Consider the following 18,953-nt stretch of genomic DNA (forward strand, 5'->3'; position numbering starts at 1 on the left):
ACTCGTCATACCAGAACTTTCCCCAGTCTGTTTTGAACAGTAGACATATATATATTTTTTTTATCAGCCGAGGGATGATAAAAGAAATAAAAAAGTATCTGGTTTCACACCACAGCCAACCCAACACCCCAGACACAGCCTCTGACTCACGCGTCAAGCCCTGTCTTTGCTTCGTAGGGCTTCGTTTGACGGCGAGGTGCTTGTAAAAAGGCATGAATTATAGAGCAGGATACTGAACGCTTTCCTTTACATTTTAGATGTATTTTATTTCATCTTTATATAACAAGGCAAGTCAGTTAAGAACAAATTCTTATTTACAATGACGGCCGAGGAACAGTGGGTTTAACTGCCTGTTCAGGGGCAGAACGACAGATTTTGTACCTTGTCAGGTCAGGGATTTGATCTGGCAACCTTTCGGTCCAACGCTCTAACCACGAGGCTACCTGCCATCCCTACGCTCTAACCACAAGGCTACCTGCCCCCCTACACTCTAACCACTAGACTACCTGCCGTCCCTACACTCTAACCACTAGACTACCTGCCGTCCCTACACTCTAACCACTAGGCTACCTGCCGTCCCTACACTCTAACCACTAATCTACCTGCCGTCCCTACACTCTAACCACTAGGCTACCTGCCCCCTACACTCTAACCACTAGACTACCTGCCGTCCCTACACTCTAACCACTAGGCTACCTGCAGCCCCTACACTCTAACCACTAGGCTACCTGCCGTCCCTACACTCTAACCACTAGGCTACCTGCCGCCCCTACACTCTAACCACTGGGCTACCTGCCGCCCCCTACACTCTAACCACTAGGCTACCTGCCGCCCCTACACTCTAACCACTAGGCTACCTGCCGTCCCTACACTCTAACCACTAGGCTACCTGCCGCCCCTACCTCTAACCACTAGGCTACCTGCCGCCCCCTACACTCTAACCACCAGGCTACCTGCCGCCCTACACTCTAACCACTAGGCTACCTGCCGCCCCTACACTCTAACCACTAGGCTACCTGCCGCCCCTACACTCTAACCACTAGACTACCTGCCGTCCCTACACTCTAACCACTAGGCTACCTGCCGTCCCTACACTCTAACCACAAGGCTACCTGCCGTCCCTACACTCTAACCACGAGGCTACCTGCCGCCCCAAAGGTCCATAATGCATACAGTTGCACACATAATGAACAGTTGGCAAGATATCCCTTAGCAGGAGTATAGCTGCCTTCGAGGAACTATGCGCCCATACAAACTCAACAACAGGAATCTATCCTACAGTGAGTTGTTTCTCCAGCTGTCGCTGATGTCTTGATAAGTTAGTGCCTAGTGCCCTGGGCTGTTACTCCCGAAGCCCATTATGTCTGGTACCCCTCACCTCTCCATGACTCTTCCAGTAGTTCCACCCCCTCTGGTAGGATGATAGCTAGAGCAGTACCACAGAGCAGGCCTGCCCCAAAAATACTGACAAACTGCAGCCTTTTCTGTTGGGAGAGAAAGGGACACATACACACACACACACACACACACACACACACACACACACACACACACACACACACACACACACACACACACACACACACACACACACACACACACACTGACCAACTGTTGTTTGTTCTAGGAGGGAGAATTAATGTGTCAATATAATAACAGAATTACGCATCAATATAACTTCATTAAGTGGCAGCGTAGCCTAGTGGTTAGAGCGTTGGACTAGTAACCGGAAGGTTGCGAGTTCAAACCCCCGAGCTGCCCCTGAACAGGCAGTTAACCCACTGTTCCCAGGCCGTCATTGAAAATAAGAATATGTTCTTAACTTGCCTGGTTAAGTAAAGGTTAAATTAAATACATTCAAACCGGTTACAGAATCCAGTCGGCAGCCTATTCATGAATTGCTTGATGTAATAAATGTATCACTAGCCACTTTATATAATGTTCTCATACCCTACATTACTCATCTCATATGTATATATGGTACTCTATAGCATCTACTGCATCTTGCCATCTTTATGTAATTAAATGTATCACTAGCCACTTTAAACAATGTCACTTAATATAATGTTTACATACCCTACATTACTCATCTCATATGTATATACTGTATTCTATACCATCTACTGCATCTTGCCTATGCCGTTCTATACCATCACTCATTCATATATTTTTACATATTTGTACATATTCTTATTCATTCCTTTACACTTGTGTGTATAAGGGAATTGTTGTGAAATTGTTAGGTTAGATTACTCGTTGGATATTACTGCACGGTCGGAACTAGAAGCACAAGCATTTGCTAACCATGTGTATGTGACAAATACATTTAATTATTGAATAGTTAATAGTTAAGATAACAAAATGTAGCAATCACAATATTTTTGTAAGATAATGATACATTATATATATATTAATATTGAATGGGGGATGGATTGGCATCGGGGGAAGAGACCTCAGGAGGAAGTACAGTGGAAGCTACAGAAGGAGGAGAAACGGAAGGAGATATAATGTTGACAATTCAATTACTTACCTCAGAAAGTTTGATCAAAAGTGGAATCAAACCTAATAGAAAACATCCCAAAAACATCACAATGGATATCAACATAATCGCCATTGCCTCGTCCATGACGAAATAACTTAAAGTAAGAGTTTAAGAATGTCCGATGTTTGTTTTAATTCTCTCTACAATTTTAAATACACCTTTTTTTCTGTACTACAAAGCAGTTAAAAAAAACTATTTTAAAATGCACTGTTGATCACGTCGCAGCGTTTTCTGTCATATTTTCAACAGCCCTCTTTAAAAACACACCTAACCGTAGAAACCCCGAACTGAATCAAACGCAGAACCTACCGTCAGCTCACCTGAATTTGACCGTGGCAGAGGGCGTCTCAATAGTCTCTAACTCTAGACTAGTTTCTTCTCCTCACCTTCACAAGTACTGATGTGTTAAATACAGGATGGGCGATAACAACAACGCGTTGGGAATATATGCTGTTTGGGAGTTGATATTTCCTATCTGGTATTCCTGTTCACCTTAGCTCAGGAGACAAGGAAAGAGAGCACTAGGAGACAAGGAAAGAGAGCACTCCACGACTATAGATACACCCTGTCCCGCAAAGGCCGTCTTGTGGGAAAGTCTTGAGGTACCTTTGGATATTAATTTCTAAGATACCAATATCAACTTTGAACTGAATAAAACACATAATGACCAATGAAATCGCATTCGAATTGTCACACGCTTCATTAACAACAGGTGTAGATTAACAGTGAAACGCTTACTTTACGGGCCTTTCCCAACAATGCAGATCACAATGGGGGGAAAAAAACAACAACACATTTAACATAAGGAATATATGCACAATGAGCAATGATAGCTTGGCTATATATACATGCAGTATGGAGCCGATGTGCAGTGGTACAAGGTCTTTGACACGAACTCAACCGTGAATATTCCTGGCGCACCGAGGACAAGTGGGGGCAAACCAACTTGAATTGTTGCATGTTGTTGTCCTCCGGTGGTTAACTAGCTAAAATTGGATGGAGATACTATTTGAGAGACCGAGATACTAACAAATGCCCACCAACGGACTTTATTCTAGAGCCGTCTGAATATGTTTTAACATATAACGATTAGAACATCGATGGGTTCCACATTTTCTTCAAGTTATGTTAACCTTAATATGGGTCAATTTGAACGTTTTTGTTAACAATGAAAATCAATTATTGAATAAAAATCCTGAGCTGATATATTGACGATTTTATGACCTTACTCAATGACATTGACCCTAATCTCAAATTCACTATTGAATGTGACACGAAACGTTTTCATTAACTCGATATGTAAATTGAGAAATCAAATGGAACCCCGTTTTACAACTCTGTACAGAAATACTCCAAGCCATTAAAAAGAGGACTTCCAAGAAGCCAGTTTTTCAGACTGCGCGGTATATACCATTCCACAGAGGACTAACTAGAAAAAGTAGCAGAGATGCGCAATAGATTTCCAAGAGGCTCCGCAATATGTGGATGGAGCTATTCATTCAGCACTAGGGAAAACACGATAAAAAAAAACACACACACACACACAACATGTTCACCATCAAAAAACATTTTGAACTCGTGCAAAGTGGGAGATGATGTCAAGAAACACTGGGCATTTATCATCCGACCAAGTTTTGCCAGCTGAATTTATGAACCCACCACGTAGGAGATGTCGCAATTTACGTGACAAATTGGTCCATGTCAACTGCCAGACACAAAATAAAAATGAGCCAGGCTCGTTACCGCCCTCTTCCGAATGGTAGCTGTAAATGCAGTCTGCGCACAGTGCAACAATATGATGAAGTGTGGATATTTCTGCCACCCACATACAGGAAAACGGTTCCAAAATAAATGACATTCCGTGCACCTCCACCCATGTTATCTACATGATTAAATGCCCACGTGGGCTGTGTTATGTAGGTAAAAGCTCTCGTTCTTTCAAACAGAATTCGTGAACATCAAAGTCAAGCAGGAGAAACGACAGGAATAATCCAGTCGCAGTACACTTTAATGACCAAAAACATGACATTTCTAAACTTCAGATTTTGTGACGGAAGAGAAAGTCAAGATATCAGAACGGTGATATAAATGAGCTAAATGTTTGGGGATTTTCACCCACCAGACATTATTACCCAAAAGGTCTTAATAATGAAATTCCGCGCATGTTGTAAATGTGAACATGAACTAACGCCACCACTTCAGTCTACTCTGACGACGTTTTTAATTGCACTGTACCCAACGATTTATGAAAACTTACTTGATAGGTCATGTCCTCATTGTGGTTTTTTGTACACACTTTATTAGAATACTTATGAAATGGACATTGTTATATTTGGTAACAGGTTTATTTTCCGTCGACTCCAACCCCATTCGATGCATTGAACGCGTGTCAGTGAAGCAATGTTTGCACAAGGCTGCAAATGCCTTACCAGACTCCATCCACCTTACCAAGGACATCGGAGTACGAAAATCAGTTAACCACCTAACTGGGGATCTAAATGTAACCTTGTGTAACACTTTGGTCACAGGAAATTAGCTCCCTGGTATACAGAAGATACCAGAGACCCGAGGCAAGCTTCAGAAAATTGGAACGGAAATGGCTAGCTTGGAAAATCCCGTGCAATATCGTAGAGCCCTCACTGCTGCTCGATCAGCCTACTTTCCTATTAGAGGAGAATAAAAAACAATACAAAATGTATTGTTGATACTGTTGCAAAGCTAACTAAAAGGAACATTCTCAATTCCAACTAAACTACTGAAATAGCTACTTCCTGTGCTTGGCCCTCCTATGTTGAACATAATAAACGGCTCTCTATCCACCGGATGTGTACCAAACTCACTAAAAGTGGCAGTAATAAAGCTTTACCTGAAAAAAGCCAAACCTTGACCTTATATCGAATCTCCCATTACTCTCCTAAAATGTTTTGAAAAATCTGTTGCGCAGCATCTCACTGCCTTTCTGAAGACAAATAATGTATAGGAAACGCTTCAGTCTGGTTTTAGACCCCATCATAGCACCGACCCCATCATAGCACCGAGACTGCACTCGTGAAGGCGGTAAATTACATTTAATGGCGTCAGACCGAGGCCCTGCATCTGTCCTCGTGCTCCTAGACCTTATTGCCTCCATTGACACAATCGATCACCACATTCTTTTGGAGAGATTGGAAACCCTAACTGGTCTACACGGACATGTTCTTGCCTGGTTTAGATCTTATCTGTGGGTAAGATATCAGTTTGTCTCTGTGGATGGTTTGTCCTCTGACAAATCAATAGCAATAGTTTCAGTGTTCCTCAAGGTTCTGTTTTAGGACCACTATTGTTTTCACCATATACACTGCTCAAAAAAATTAAGGGAACACTAAAATAACACATCCTAGATCTGAATTAATGAAATATCCTTATTAAATACTTTTTTCTTTACATAATTGAATGTGCTGACAACAAAATCACACAAATTATCAATGGAAATCAAATGTATCAACCCATGGAGGTCTGGATTTTGAGTCACACTCTAAATTAAAGTGGAAAACCACACTACAGGCTGATCCAACTTTGATGTAATGTCCTTAAAACAAGTCAAAATGAGGCTCAGTAGTGTGTGTGGCCTCCACGTGCCTGTATGACCTCCCTACAATGCCTGGGCCTGCTCCCGATGAGGTGGCGGATGGTCTCCTGAGGGATCTCCTCCCAGACCTGGACTAAAGCATCCACCAACTATTGGATAGTCTGTGATGCAACGTGGCGTTGGTGGATGGAGCGAGACATGATGTCCCAGATGTGCTCAATTGGATTCAGGTCTGGGGAACGGGCGGGCCAGTCCATAGCATCAATGCCTTCCTCTTGCAGAAACTGCTGACACACTCCAGCCACATGAGGTCTAGCATTGTCTTGCATTAGGAGGAACCCAGGGCCAAACGCACCAGCATATGGTCTCACAAGGGGTCTGAGGATCTCATCTCGGTACCTAATGGCAGTCAGGCTACCTCTGGCGAGCACATGGAGGGCTGTGCGGCCCCCCAAAGAAATGCCACCCCACACCATGACTGACCCACCGCCAAACTGGTCATGCTGGAGGATGTTGCAGGCAGCAGAACGTTCTCCACGACGTCTCCAGACTCTGTCACGTGCTCAGTGTGAACCTGCTTTCATCTGTGGAGAGGCACAGGACGCCAGTGGCGAATTTGCCAATCTTGGTGTTCTCTGGCAATTGCCAAACGTCCTGCACGGTGTTGGGCTGTAAGCACAACCCCCACCTGTGGACATCAGGCCCTCATACCACCCTCATGGAGTCTGTTTCTGACCGTTTGAGCAGACACATGCACATTTTTGGCCTGCTGGAGGTCATTTTGCAGGGCTCTGGCAGTGCTCCTCCTTGCACAAAGGCGGAGGTAGCGGTCCTGCTGCTGGGTTGTTGCCCTCCTACGGCCTCCTCCACGTCTCCTGATGTACTGGCCTGTCTCCTGTTAGTGCCTCCATGCTCTGGACACTACGCTGACAGACACAGCAAACCTTCTTGCCACTGCTCGCATTGATGTCCCATCCTGGATGAGCTGCACTGGCCTCTCTACACTGGCTTCCTGTTAAGGCTAGGGCTGATGTCAAGGTTTTACTGCTAACCTACAAAGCATTACATGGACTACCTACCTATCTCTCTGATTTGGTCCTGCCGTACATACCTACACGTACGCTACGGTCACAAGACGCAGGACTCCTAATTGTCCCTAGAATTTCTAAGGGGCTTTCTCCTATAGAGCTCTATTTTTATGGAAGGGTCTGCCTATCCACGTGAGACTCGGTTTCCACCTTTAAGTCTTTACTGAAGACTCGTCTCTTCAGTAGGTCCTATGATTGAGTGTAGTCTGGCCCAGAGTTGTGAAGGTGAACAGCATGGCACTGGAGTGACGAACCGTCGTTGCGGTCTCTGCCTGGCCGGCTCCGCTCTCTTCACGCTGATTCTCCGCCTCTTTATTTATTGAACGTTTTAATTTATTAAGAACAAATTCTTATGTTCAATGACGGCCGAGGAACAGTGGGTTAACCGTCTTGTTCAAGGACAAAACAACACCTTTTTTTTTTACCTTGTCAGCCCAGGGATTCGATCTTGCAACTTTTTGGTCCAACACTCTAACCGCTAGGCTACCTGCCTCCCCTCTAACCACTAGGCTACCTGCCTCCCCTCTAACCACTAGGCTACCTGCCTCCCCTCTAACCGCTAGGCTACCTGCCTCCCCTCTAACCGCTAGGCTACCTGCCTCCCCTCTAACCGCTAGGCTACCTGCCTCCCCTCTAACCACTAGGCTACCTGCCTCCCCTCTAACCACTAGGCTACCTGCCTCCCCTCTAACCACTAGGCTACCTGCCTCCTCTAACCACTAGGCTACCTGCCTCCCCTCTAACCACTAGGCTACCTGCCTCCCCTCTAACCACTAGGCTACCTGCCTCCCCTCTAACCACTAGGCTACCTGCCCTCCTCTAACCAAAAGGCTACCTGCCCTCCTCTAACCACTAGGCTACCTGCCTCCCCTCTAACCACTAGGCTACCTGCCTCCCCTCTAACCACTAGGCTACCTGCCTCCCCTCTAACCACTAGGCTACCTGCCTCCCCTCTAACCACTAGGCTACCTGCCTCCCCTCTAACCACTAGGCTACCTGCCTCCCTCTAACCACTAGGCTACCTGCCTCCCCTCTAACCACTAGGCTACCTGCCTCCCCTCTAACCACTAGGCCCCTACACTCTAACCACTAGGCTACCTGCCTCCCCTCTAACCACTAGGCTACCTGCCTCCCCTCTAACCACTAGGCTACCTGCCTCCCCTCCTCTAACCACTAGGCTACCTGCCTCCCCTCTAACCACTAGGCTACCTGCCTCCCCTCTAACCACTAGGCCCCTACACTCTAACCGCTAGGCTACCTGCCTCCCCTCTAACCACTAGGCTACCTGCCTCCTCTAACCACTAGGCTACCTGCCTCCCCTCTAACCACTAGGCTACCTGCCTCCCCTCTAACCACTAGGCTACCTGCCTCCCCTCTAACCACTAGGCTACCTGCCACCCCTCTAACCACTAGGCTACCTGCCTCCCCTCTAACCACTAGGCTACCTGCCTCCCCTCTAACCACTAGGCTACCTGCCTCCCCTCTAACCACTAGGCTACCTGCCACCCCTCTAACCACTAGGCTACCTGCCTCCCCTCTAACCACTAGGCTACCTGCCTCCCCTCTAACCACTAGGCTACCTGCCTCCCCTCTAACCACTAGGCCCCTACACTCTAACCACTAGGCTACCTGCCATCCCTACACTCTAACCACTAGGCTACCTGCCATCCCTACACTCTAACCACTAGGCTACCTGCCCCCTCTAACCACTAGGCTACCTGCCTCCCCTCTAACCACTAGGCCCCTACACTCTAACCGCTAGGCTACCTGCCACCCCTCTAACCACTAGGCTACCTGCCTCCCCTCTAACCACTAGGCTACCTGCCTCCCTCTAACCACTAGGCCCCTACACTCTAACCACTAGGCTACCTGCCGTCCCTACACTTTAACCACTAGGCTACCTGCCATCCCTACACTCTAACCACTAGGCTACCTGCCTCCCCTCTAACCACTAGGCTACCTGCCTCCCCTCTAACCACTAGGCTACCTGCCTCCCTCTAACCACTAGGCTACCTGCCTCCCCTCTAACCACTAGGCTACCTGCCTCCTCTAACCACTAGGCTACCTGCCCCCCCTCTCACCACTAGGCTACCTGCCTCCCCTCTAACCACTAGGCTACCTGCCTCCCTCTAACCACTAGGCTACCTGCCTCCCTCTAACCACTAGGCCCCTACACTCTAACCACTAGGCTACCTGCCATCCCTACACTCTAACCACTAGGCTACCTGCCATCCCTACACTCTAACCACTAGGCTACCTGCCTCCTCTAACCACTAGGCTACCTGCCTCCCCTCTAACCACTAGGCCCCTACACTCTAACCACTAGGCTACCTGCCACCCCTCTAACCACTAGGCTACCTGCCTCCCTCTAACCACTAGGCTACCTGCCTCCCCTCTAACCACTAGGCCCCTACACTCTAACCACTAGGCTACCTGCCGTCCCTACCTTTAACCACTAGGCTACCTGCCTACCCTCTAACCACTAGGCTACCTGCCATCCCCCTCTAACCACTAGGCTACCTGCCTCCTCTAACCACTAGGCTACCTGCCACCCCCTCTAACCACTAGGCTACCTGCCTCCCCTCTAACCACTAGGCTACCTGCCTCCCCTCTAACCACTAGGCTACCTGCCTCCCTCTAACCACTAGGCTACCTGCCTCCCCTCTAACCACTAGGCTACCTGCCTCCCCTCTAACCACTAGGCTACCTGCCACCCTCTAACCACTAGGCTACCTGCCTCCCTCTAACCACTAGGCTACCTGCCTCCCCTCTAACCACTAGGCTACCTGCCTCCTCTAACCACTAGGGTACCTGCCTCCCCTCTAACCACTAGGCCCCTACACTCTAACCGCTAGGCTACCTGCCACCCCTCTAACCACTAGGCTACCTGCCTCCCCTCTAACCACTAGGCTACCTGCCTCCCCTCTAACCACTAGGCCCCTACACTCTAACCACTAGGCTACCTGCCTCCCCTCTAACCACTAGGCTACCTGCCTCCCCTCCCCTCTAACCACTAGGCTACCTGCCTCCCCTCTAACCACTAGGCTACCTGCCTCCCCTCTAACCACTAGGCCCCTACACTCTAACCGCTAGGCTACCTGCCTCCCCTCTAACCACTAGGCTACCTGCCTCCCCTCTAACCACTAGGCTACCTGCCTCCCCTCTAACCACTAGGCTACCTGCCTCCCCTCTAACCACTAGGCTACCTGCCTCCCCTCTAACCACTAGGCTACCTGCCACCCCTCTAACCACTAGGCTACCTGCCACCCCTCTAACCACTAGGCTACCTGCCTCCCCTCTAACCACTAGGCTACCTGCCTCCCCTCTAACCACTAGGCTACCTGCCGTCCCCCTCTAACCACTAGGCTACCTGCCATCCCCCTCTAACCACTAGGCTACCTGCCTCCCCTCTAACCACTAGGCTACCTGCCTCCCCTCTAACCACTAGGCTACCTGCCACCCCTCTAACCACTAGGCTACCTGCCTCCTCTAACCACTAGGCTACCTGCCTCCCCTCTAACCACTAGGCTACCTGCCTCCCCTCTAACCACTAGGCTACCTGCCTCCCCTCTAACCACTAGGCTACCTGCCTCCCTCTAACCACTAGGCTACCTGCCTCCCCTCTAACCACTAGGCTACCTGCCTCCTCTAACCACTAGGCTACCTGCCTCCCCTCTAACCACTAGGCTACCTGCCACCCCTCTAACCACTAGGCTACCTGCCACCCCTCTAAGCACTAGGCTACCTGCCTCCCCTCTAACCACTAGGCTACCTGCCTCCCCTCTAACCACTAGGCTACCTGCCCCTCTAACCACTAGGCTACCTGCCTCCCCTCTAACCACTAGGCTACCTGCCTCCCCCTCTAACCACTAGGCTACCTGCCTCCCCTCTAACCACTAGGGTACCTGCCTCCCCTCTAACCACTAGGCCCCTACCTCTAACCGCTAGGCTACCTGCCACCCCTCTAACCACTAGGCTGCCTGCCTCCCTCTAACCACTGGGCTACCTGCCTCCCCTCTAACCACTAGGCTACCCCTACACTCTAACCACTAGGCTACCTGCAGGTCCCTAGGCACCTGCCTTTAACCACTAGGCTACCTGCCATCCTACACTCTAACCACTAGGCTACCTGCCGTCCCTACACTCTAACCACTAGGCTACCTGCCATCCCTACACTCTAACCACTAGGCTACCTGCCTCCCCGTCCCTAGGCACTCTAACCACTAGGCTACCTGCCATCCCTACACTCTAACCACTAGGCTACCTGCCCTCCCTACACTCTAACCACTAGGCTACCTGCCACCCCTACACTCTAACCACTAGGCTACCTGCCGTCCCTACACTCTAACCACTAGGCTACCTGCCGCCCCTACGCTCTAACCGCTAGGCTACCTGCCGCCCTACACTCTAACCGCTAGGCTACCTGCCGCCCCTACACTCTAACCACTAGGCTACCTGCCGTCCCTACACTCTAGCCACTAGGCTACCTGCCATCCCTACACTCTAACCACTAGGCTACCTGCTGCCTCTGACCGTAGTATGGGGGCTGGCTTACTAGTGCTCTTGCATGCCCTCCCTAGGAGGGGTGCATCATGTGCCAGGAATTTTTCACTTGTCAATGACTCAACCCGTCGTGATCTTCCTGTCCGGTTTTGTGCTCCCTTGTGCTCCTACGGTGGAGGAGATCTTCGTGGGCTGTACTCAGCCTTGTCTCAGGGTAGTAAGTTGGCGGTCTGTTGATATCCCTCTAGTGGTGTGGGGGCTGTGCTCAGCCTTGTCTCAGGGTAGTAAGTTGACGGTCTGTTGATATCCCTCTAGTGGTGTGGGGGCTATACTCAGCCTTGTCACAGGGTAGTAAGTTGGCGGTCTGTTGATATCCCTCTAGTGGTGTGGGGGCTGTGCTCAGCCTTGTCTCAGGGTAGTAAGTTGACGGTCTGTTGATATCCCTCTAGTGGTGTGGGGGCTATACTCAGCCTTGTCACAGGGTAGTAAGTTGGCGGTCTGTTGATATCCCTCTAATGGTGTGGGGGCTGTGCTCAGCCTTGTCTCAGGGTAGTAAGTTGGTGGTCTGTTGATATCCCTCTAATGGTGTGGGGGCTATACTCAGCCTTGTCTCAGGGTAGTAAGTTGGTGGTCTGTTGATATCCCTCTAGTGGTGTGGGGGCTGTGCTCAACCTTGTCTCAGGGTAGTAAGTTGGTGGTCTGTTGATATCCCTCTAGTGGTGTGGGGGCTGTGCTCAACCTTGTCTCAGGGTAGTAAGTTGGTGGTCTGTTGATATCCCTCTAGTGCTGTGGGGGCTGTGCTTTGGCAAAGTGGGTGTGGTTCTATCCTGCCTGGTTGGCCATGTCCGGGGGTATCGTTGGACAGGTCCAGTTTCCCCCGACACCCCGTCTCAGCCTCCAGTATCTATGCTGCTGTCTATGTGCCGGGGGGATAGGTATCTGGTGTCCTGGGTGAACTGCAAGTGTCTCGCTTTGAATGCTCAACAATGAAAAGCCAACTGACATTTACTCCTGAGGTGCTGACTTGCTGCACCCTCTACAATCACTGGGATTATTATTTGACCCTGCTGGTCATCTATGAACGTTTGAACATCTTGAAGAACAATCTGGCCTTAAATGTCCACATACTCTTATAATCTCCACCCGGTACAGCCAGAAGAGGACTGGCCACCCCTCAGAGCCTGGTTCCTCTCTACCCGGCACAGCCAGAAGAGGACTGGCCACCCCTCAGAGCCTGGTTCTTCTCTACCCTGCACAGCCAGAAGAGGACTGGCCACCCCTCAGAGCCTGGCTCCTCTCACCCTGCACAGCCAGAAGAGGACTGGCCACCCCTCAGAGCCTGGTTCTCTCTACCCGGCACAGCCAGAAGAGGACTGGCCACCCCTCAGAGCCTGCTTCCTCTCTACCAGGCACAGCCAGAAGAGGACTGGCCACCCCTCAGAGCCTGGTTCCTCTCTACCCGGCACAGCCAGAAGAGGACTGGCCACCCCTCAGAGCCTGGTTCTTCTCTACCCTGCACAGCCAGAAGAGGACTGGCCACCCCTCAGAGCCTGGCTCCTCTCTACCCTGCACAGCCAGAGAGGACTGGCCACCCTCAGAGCCTGGTTCCTCTCTACCCGGCACAGCCAGAAGAGGACTGGCCACCCCTCAGAGCCTGCTTCCTCTACCAGGCACAGCCAGAAGAGGACTGGCCACCCCTCAGAGCCTGGTTCCTCTCTACCCGGCACAGCCAGAAGAGGACTGGCCACCCCTCAGAGCCTGGCTCCTCTCTACCCTGCACAGCCAGAAGAGGACTGGCCCACCCCTCAGAGCCTGGTTCCTCTGGTCTACCCAGTACAGCCAGAAGAGGACTGGCCACCCCTCAGAGCCTGGTTCCTCTCTACCCGGCACAGCCAGAAGAGGACTGGCCACCCCTCAGAGCCTGGTTCTTCTCTACCCTGCACAGCCAGAAGAGGACTGGCCACCCCTCAGAGCCTGGCTCCTCTCTACCCTGCACAGCCAGAAGAGGACTGGCCACCCCTCAGAGCCTGGTTCCTCTCTACCCGGCACAGCCAGAAGAGGACTGGCCACCCCTCAGAGCCTGCTTCCTCTCTACCAGGCACAGCCAGAAGAGGACCCTCAGAGCCTGGCCACTGGCCCCTCAGAGCCTGGTTCCTCTCTACCCTGCACAGCCAGAAGAGGACTGGCCACCCCTCAGAGCCTGGTTCTTCTCTACCCTGCACAGCCAGAAGAGGACTGGCCACCCCTCAGAGCCTGGCTCCTCTCTACCCTGCACAGCCAGAAGAGGACTGGCCACCCCTCAGAGCCTGGTTCCTCTCTACCAGGCACAGCCAGAAGAGGACTGGCCACCCCTCAGAGCCTGGTTCCTCTCTACCAGGCACAGCCAGAAGAGGACTGGCCACCCCTCAGAGCCTGGTTCCTCTCTACCCTGCACAGCCAGAAGAGGACTGGCCCACCCCTCAGAGCCTGGTTCCTCTGGTCTACCCAGTACAGCCAGAGGACTGGCCACCCTCAGAGCCTGGTTCCTCTGGTCTACCCAGTACAGCCAGAAGAGGACTGGCCACCCCTCAGAGCCTGGTTCCTCTAGTCTACCCAGTACAGCTAGAAGAGGACTGGCCCACCCCTCAGAGCCTGGTTCCTCTCTACCCAGTACAGCCAGAATAGGACTGGCCCACCCTCAGAGCCTGGTTCCTCTGGTCTACCCAGTACAGCCAGAATAGGACTGGCCCACCCCTCAGAGCCTGGTTCCTCTGGTCTACCCAGTACAGCCAGGAGCCTGGTTCTGGTTCCTCTGGTCTACCCAGTACAGCTAGAAGAGGACTGGCCACCCCTCAGAGCCTGGTTCCTCTGGTCTACCCAGTACAGCTAGAAGAGGACTGGCCACCCCTCAGAGCCTGGTTCCTCTGGTCTACCCAGTACAGCTAGAAGAGGACTGGCCACCCTCAGAGCCTGGTTCCTCTGGTCTACCCAGTACAGCCAGTAGAGGACTGGCCACCCCTCAGAGCCTGGTTCCTCTGGTCTACCCAGTACAGCCAGAATAGGACTGGCCCACCCCTCAGAGCCTGGTTCCTCTGGTCTACCCAGTACATCCAGAATAGGACTGGCCCACCCCTCAGAGCCTGGTTCCTCTGGTCTACCCAGTACAGCCAGTAGAGGACTGGCCACCCCTCAGAGCCTGGTTCCTCTGGTCTACCCAGTACAGCTAGAAGAGGACTGGCCCACCCCTCAGAGCCTGGTTCCTCTCTACCCAGTACAGCCAGAATAGGACTGGCCCACCCCTCAGAGCCTGGTTCCTCTGGTCTACCCAGTACAGCCAGAATAGGACTGGCCCACCCCTCAGAGCCTGGTTCCTCTGGTCTACCCAGTACAGCCAGTAGAGGATTGGCCACCCCTCAGAGCCTGGTTCCTCTGGTCTACCCAGTACAGCTAGAAGAGGACTGGCCACCCCTCAGAGCCTGGTTCCTCTGGTCTACCCAGTACAGCTAGAAGAGGACTGGCCACCCCTCAGAGCCTGGTTCCTCTCTACCCAGTACAGCCAGTAGAGGACTGGCCACCCCTCAGAGCCTGGTTCCTCTGGTCTACCCAGTACAGCCAGTAGAGGACTGGCCACCCCTCAGAGCCTGGTTCCTCTGGTCTACCCAGTACAGCCAGTAGAGGACTGGCCACCCCTCAGAGCCTGGTTCCTCTAGTCTACCCAGTACAGCCAGTAGAGGTCTGGTCACCCCTCAGAGCCTGGTTCCTCTCTAGGTTTCTTCCCAGGTTCCTGCCTTTCTTGGGAGTTTTTCTGTTGATGTAAAAAAAAAAAAAAGGCCTTAGAAATACATTTGAATTGATCTGACTCTGGGTAAATAAAAAGGGCATTATAGCCAACATCTCATACTAACCCTTTCATGGGAGAGGGGATCCATTTCAGTGTGTTTTCTTTTAATAGAAATGAAAATATCATCAGTGGATAAAATGGTTGAAAAATGTTCAATTTTTACTTAATTCAGGAAAGGACATATGCAATGTTAACACTGTTACCTAGAAACATTCATAGTTTTCAAGACAATTCATCATACATTTCATAGGTATTAAACACTCCTGAGAGGAAAGTCAGTTATGACTTAAGACTTCTAGAACACTGGTTCAAATAGAGTCCAAACTGTTAGGGGAGGTTCTAGAACACTGGTTCAAATGGAGTCCAAACTGTTTAGGGAGGTTCTAGAACACTGGTTCAAATGGAGTCCAAACTGTTTGGGGAGGTTCTAGAACACTGGTTCAAATGGAGTCCAAACTGTTAGGGGAGGTTCTAGAACACTGGTTCAAATGGAGTCCAAACTGTTTAGGGGAGGTTCTAGAACACTGGTTCAAATGGAGTCCAAACTGTTTAGGGAGGTTCTAGAACACTGGTTCAAATGGAGTCCAAACTGTTAGGGGAGGTTCTAGAACACTGGTTCAAATGGAGTCCAAACTGTTAGGGGAGGTTCTAGAACACTGGTTCAAATGGAGTCCAAACTGTTAGGGGAGGTTCTAGAACACTGGTTCAAATGGAGTCCAAACTGTTAGGGGAGGTTCTAGAACACTGGTTCAAATGAAGTCCAAACTGTTAGGGGAGGTTCTAGAACACTGGTTCAAATGGAGTCCAAACTGTTAGGGAGGTTCTAGAACACTGGTTCAAATGGAGTCCAAACTGTTAGGGGAGGTTCTAGAACACTGGTTCAAATGGAGTCAAACTGTTAGGGGAGGTTCTAGAACACTGGCTCAAATGGAGTCCAAACTGTTAGGGGAGGTTCTAGAACACTGGTTCAAATGGAGTCCAAACTGTTAGGGGAGGTTCTAGAACACTGGTTCAAATGGAGTCCAAACTATTAGGGGGTTCTAGAACACTGGTTCAAATGGAGTCCAAACTGTTAGGGGAGGTTCTAGAACACTGGTTCAAATGGAGTCCAAACTGTTAGGGAGGTTCTAGAATACTGGTTCAAATGGAGTCCAAACTGTTAGGGAGGTTCTAGAACACTGGTTCAAATGGAGTCCAAACTGTTAGGGAGGTTCTAGAACACTGGTTCAAATGGAGTCCAAACTATTAGGGAGGTTCTAGAACACTGGCTCAAATGGAGTCCAAACTGTTAGGGGAGGTTCTAGAACACTGGTTCAAATGGAGTCCAAACTATTAGGGGAGGTTCTAGAACACTGGCTCAAATGGAGTCCAAACTGTTAGGGGAGGTTCTAGAATACTGGTTCAAATGGAGTCCAAACTGTTAGGGGAGGTTCTAGAACACTGGTTCAAATGGAGTCCAAACTGTTAGGGGAGGTTCTAGAACACTGGTTCAAATGGAGTCAAACTATTAGGGAGGTTCTAGAACACTGGCTCAAATGGAGTCCAAACTGTTAGGGAGGTTCTAGAACACTGGTTCAAATGGAGTCCAAACTATTAGGGGAGGTTCTAGAACACTGGCTCAAATGGAGTCCAAACTGTTAGGGGAGGTTCTAGAACACTGGTTCAAATGGAGTCCAAACTGTTAGGGAGGTTCTAGAACACTGGTTCAAATGGAGTCCAAACTATTAGGGAGGTTCTAGAACACTGGCTCAAATGGAGTCCAAACTGTTAGGGGAGGTTCTAGAACACTGGTTCAAATGGAGTCCAAACTATTAGGGGAGGTTCTAGAACACTGGCTCAAATGGAGTCCAAACTGTTAGGGAGGTTCTAGAACACTGGCTCAAATGGAGTCCAAACTGTTAGGGGAGGTTCTAGAACACTGGTTCAAATGGAGTCCAAACTGTTAGGGAGGTTCTAGAACACTGGTTCAAATGGAGTCCAAACTATTAGGGGAGGTTCTAGAACACTGGCTCAAATGGAGTCCAAACTGTTAGGGAGGTTCTAGAACACTGGTTCAAATGGAGTCCAAACTATTAGGGGAGGTTCTAGAACACTGGCTCAAATGGAGTCCAAACTGTTAGGGGAGGTTCTAGAACACTGGTTCAAATGGAGTCCAAACTATTAGGGGAGGTTCTAGAACACTGGCTCAAATGGAGTCCAAACTGTTAGGGGAGGTTCTAGAACACTGGTTCAAATGGAGTCCAAACTGTTAGGGAGGTTCTAGAACACTGGTTCAAATGGAGTCCAAACTATTAGGGGAGGTTCTAGAACACTGGCTCAAATGGAGTCCAAACTGTTAGGGGAGGTTCTAGAACACTGGTTCAAATGGAGTCCAAACTATTAGGGAGGTTCTAGAACACTGGCTCAAATGGAGTCCAAACTGTTAGGGAGGTTCTAGAACACTGGTTCAAATGGAGTCCAAACTGTTAGGGGAGGTTCTAGAACACTGGTTCAAATGGAGTCCAAACTGTTAGGGAGGTTCTAGAACACTGGTTCAAATGGAGTCCAAACTATTAGGGGAGGTTCTAGAACACTGGCTCAAATGGAGTCCAAACTGTTAGGGGAGGTTCTAGAACACTGGTTCAAATGGAGTCCAAACTATTAGGGGAGGTTCTAGAACACTGGCTCAAATGGAGTCCAAACTGTTAGGGAGGTTCTAGAACACTGGTTCAAATGGAGTCCAAACTGTTAGGGGAGGTTCTAGAACACTGGTTCAAATGGAGTCCAAACTATTAGGGGAGGTTCTAGAACACTGGCTCAAATGGAGTCCAAACTGTTAGGGAGGTTCTAGAACACTGGTTCAAATGGAGTCCAAACTATTAGGGAGGTTCTAGAACACTGGCTCAAATGGAGTCCAAACTGTTAGGGGAGGTTCTAGAACACTGGCTCAAATGGAGTCCAAACTGTTAGGGGAGGTTCTAGAACACTGGTTCAAATGGAGTCCAAACTGTTAGGGAGGTTCTAGAACACTGGTTCAAATGGAGTCAAACTATTAGGGAGGTTCTAGAACACTGGCTCAAATGAGTCCAAACTGTTAGGGAGGTTCTAGAACACTGGTTCAAATGGAGTCCAAACTATTAGGGGAGGTTCTAGAACACTGGCTCAAATGGAGTCCAAACTGTTAGGGGAGGTTCTAGAACACTGGTTCAAATGGAGTCCAAACTATTAGGGAGGTTCTAGAACACTGGCTCAAATGGAGTCCAAACTGTTAGGGAGGTTCTAGAACACTGGTTCAAATGGAGTCCAAACTGTTAGGGAGGTTCTAGAACACTGGTTCAAATGGAGTCCAAACTATTAGGGAGGTTCTAGAACACTGGCTCAAATGGAGTCCAAACTGTTAGGGAGGTTCTAGAACACTGGTTCAAATGGAGTCAAACTATTAGGGGAGGTTCT

At 49.8% G+C, this 18,953-nt stretch overlaps 2 protein-coding genes and 2 long non-coding RNA genes across 10 annotated transcripts in view; 1 reads left to right on the top strand and 3 right to left on the bottom strand.

Moving 5' to 3' along the window:
• Window positions 1-3,156, bottom strand: part of LOC118382458 (zinc transporter ZIP9-like) — a 72,311-nt gene extending 69,155 nt beyond the window's left edge. For 2 of the 3 annotated variants that reach the window (XM_052495225.1, XM_052495209.1), the window contains exon 1: window positions 2,736-3,156. Coding sequence is in view for 1 of the 3 variants with exons in the window: in XM_052495214.1 (XP_052351174.1) it covers window positions 1,379-1,484; window positions 2,531-2,626 (202 nt within the window). In the remaining 2 variants the exon portion in view is untranslated. Of the gene's footprint in view, window positions 1-1,378; window positions 1,485-2,530 lie in introns of all 3 variants that reach the window. The other variant, XM_052495214.1, reaches the window with a different exon arrangement.
• Window positions 1-18,953, top strand: part of LOC127915321 (uncharacterized) — a 48,914-nt gene that overhangs the window by 23,091 nt on the left and 6,870 nt on the right. The window lies entirely within an intron of this gene.
• Window positions 1-18,953, bottom strand: part of LOC127915300 (CSC1-like protein 2) — a 174,249-nt gene that overhangs the window by 18,786 nt on the left and 136,510 nt on the right. The window lies entirely within an intron of this gene.
• Window positions 8,508-11,708, bottom strand: LOC127915322 (uncharacterized). The gene is made up of 5 exons (XR_008090993.1): window positions 11,686-11,708; window positions 11,431-11,462; window positions 11,360-11,391; window positions 9,392-9,455; window positions 8,508-8,891 (listed from the first exon to the last, which is right to left on the bottom strand). It is a non-coding gene; the product is annotated as an uncharacterized LOC127915322 (long non-coding RNA).

This window comes from Oncorhynchus keta, chromosome 3 (assembly GCF_023373465.1).
Source record: "Oncorhynchus keta strain PuntledgeMale-10-30-2019 chromosome 3, Oket_V2, whole genome shotgun sequence".
In the NCBI taxonomy this organism is placed as follows: Eukaryota; Metazoa; Chordata; class Actinopteri; order Salmoniformes; family Salmonidae; genus Oncorhynchus; species Oncorhynchus keta.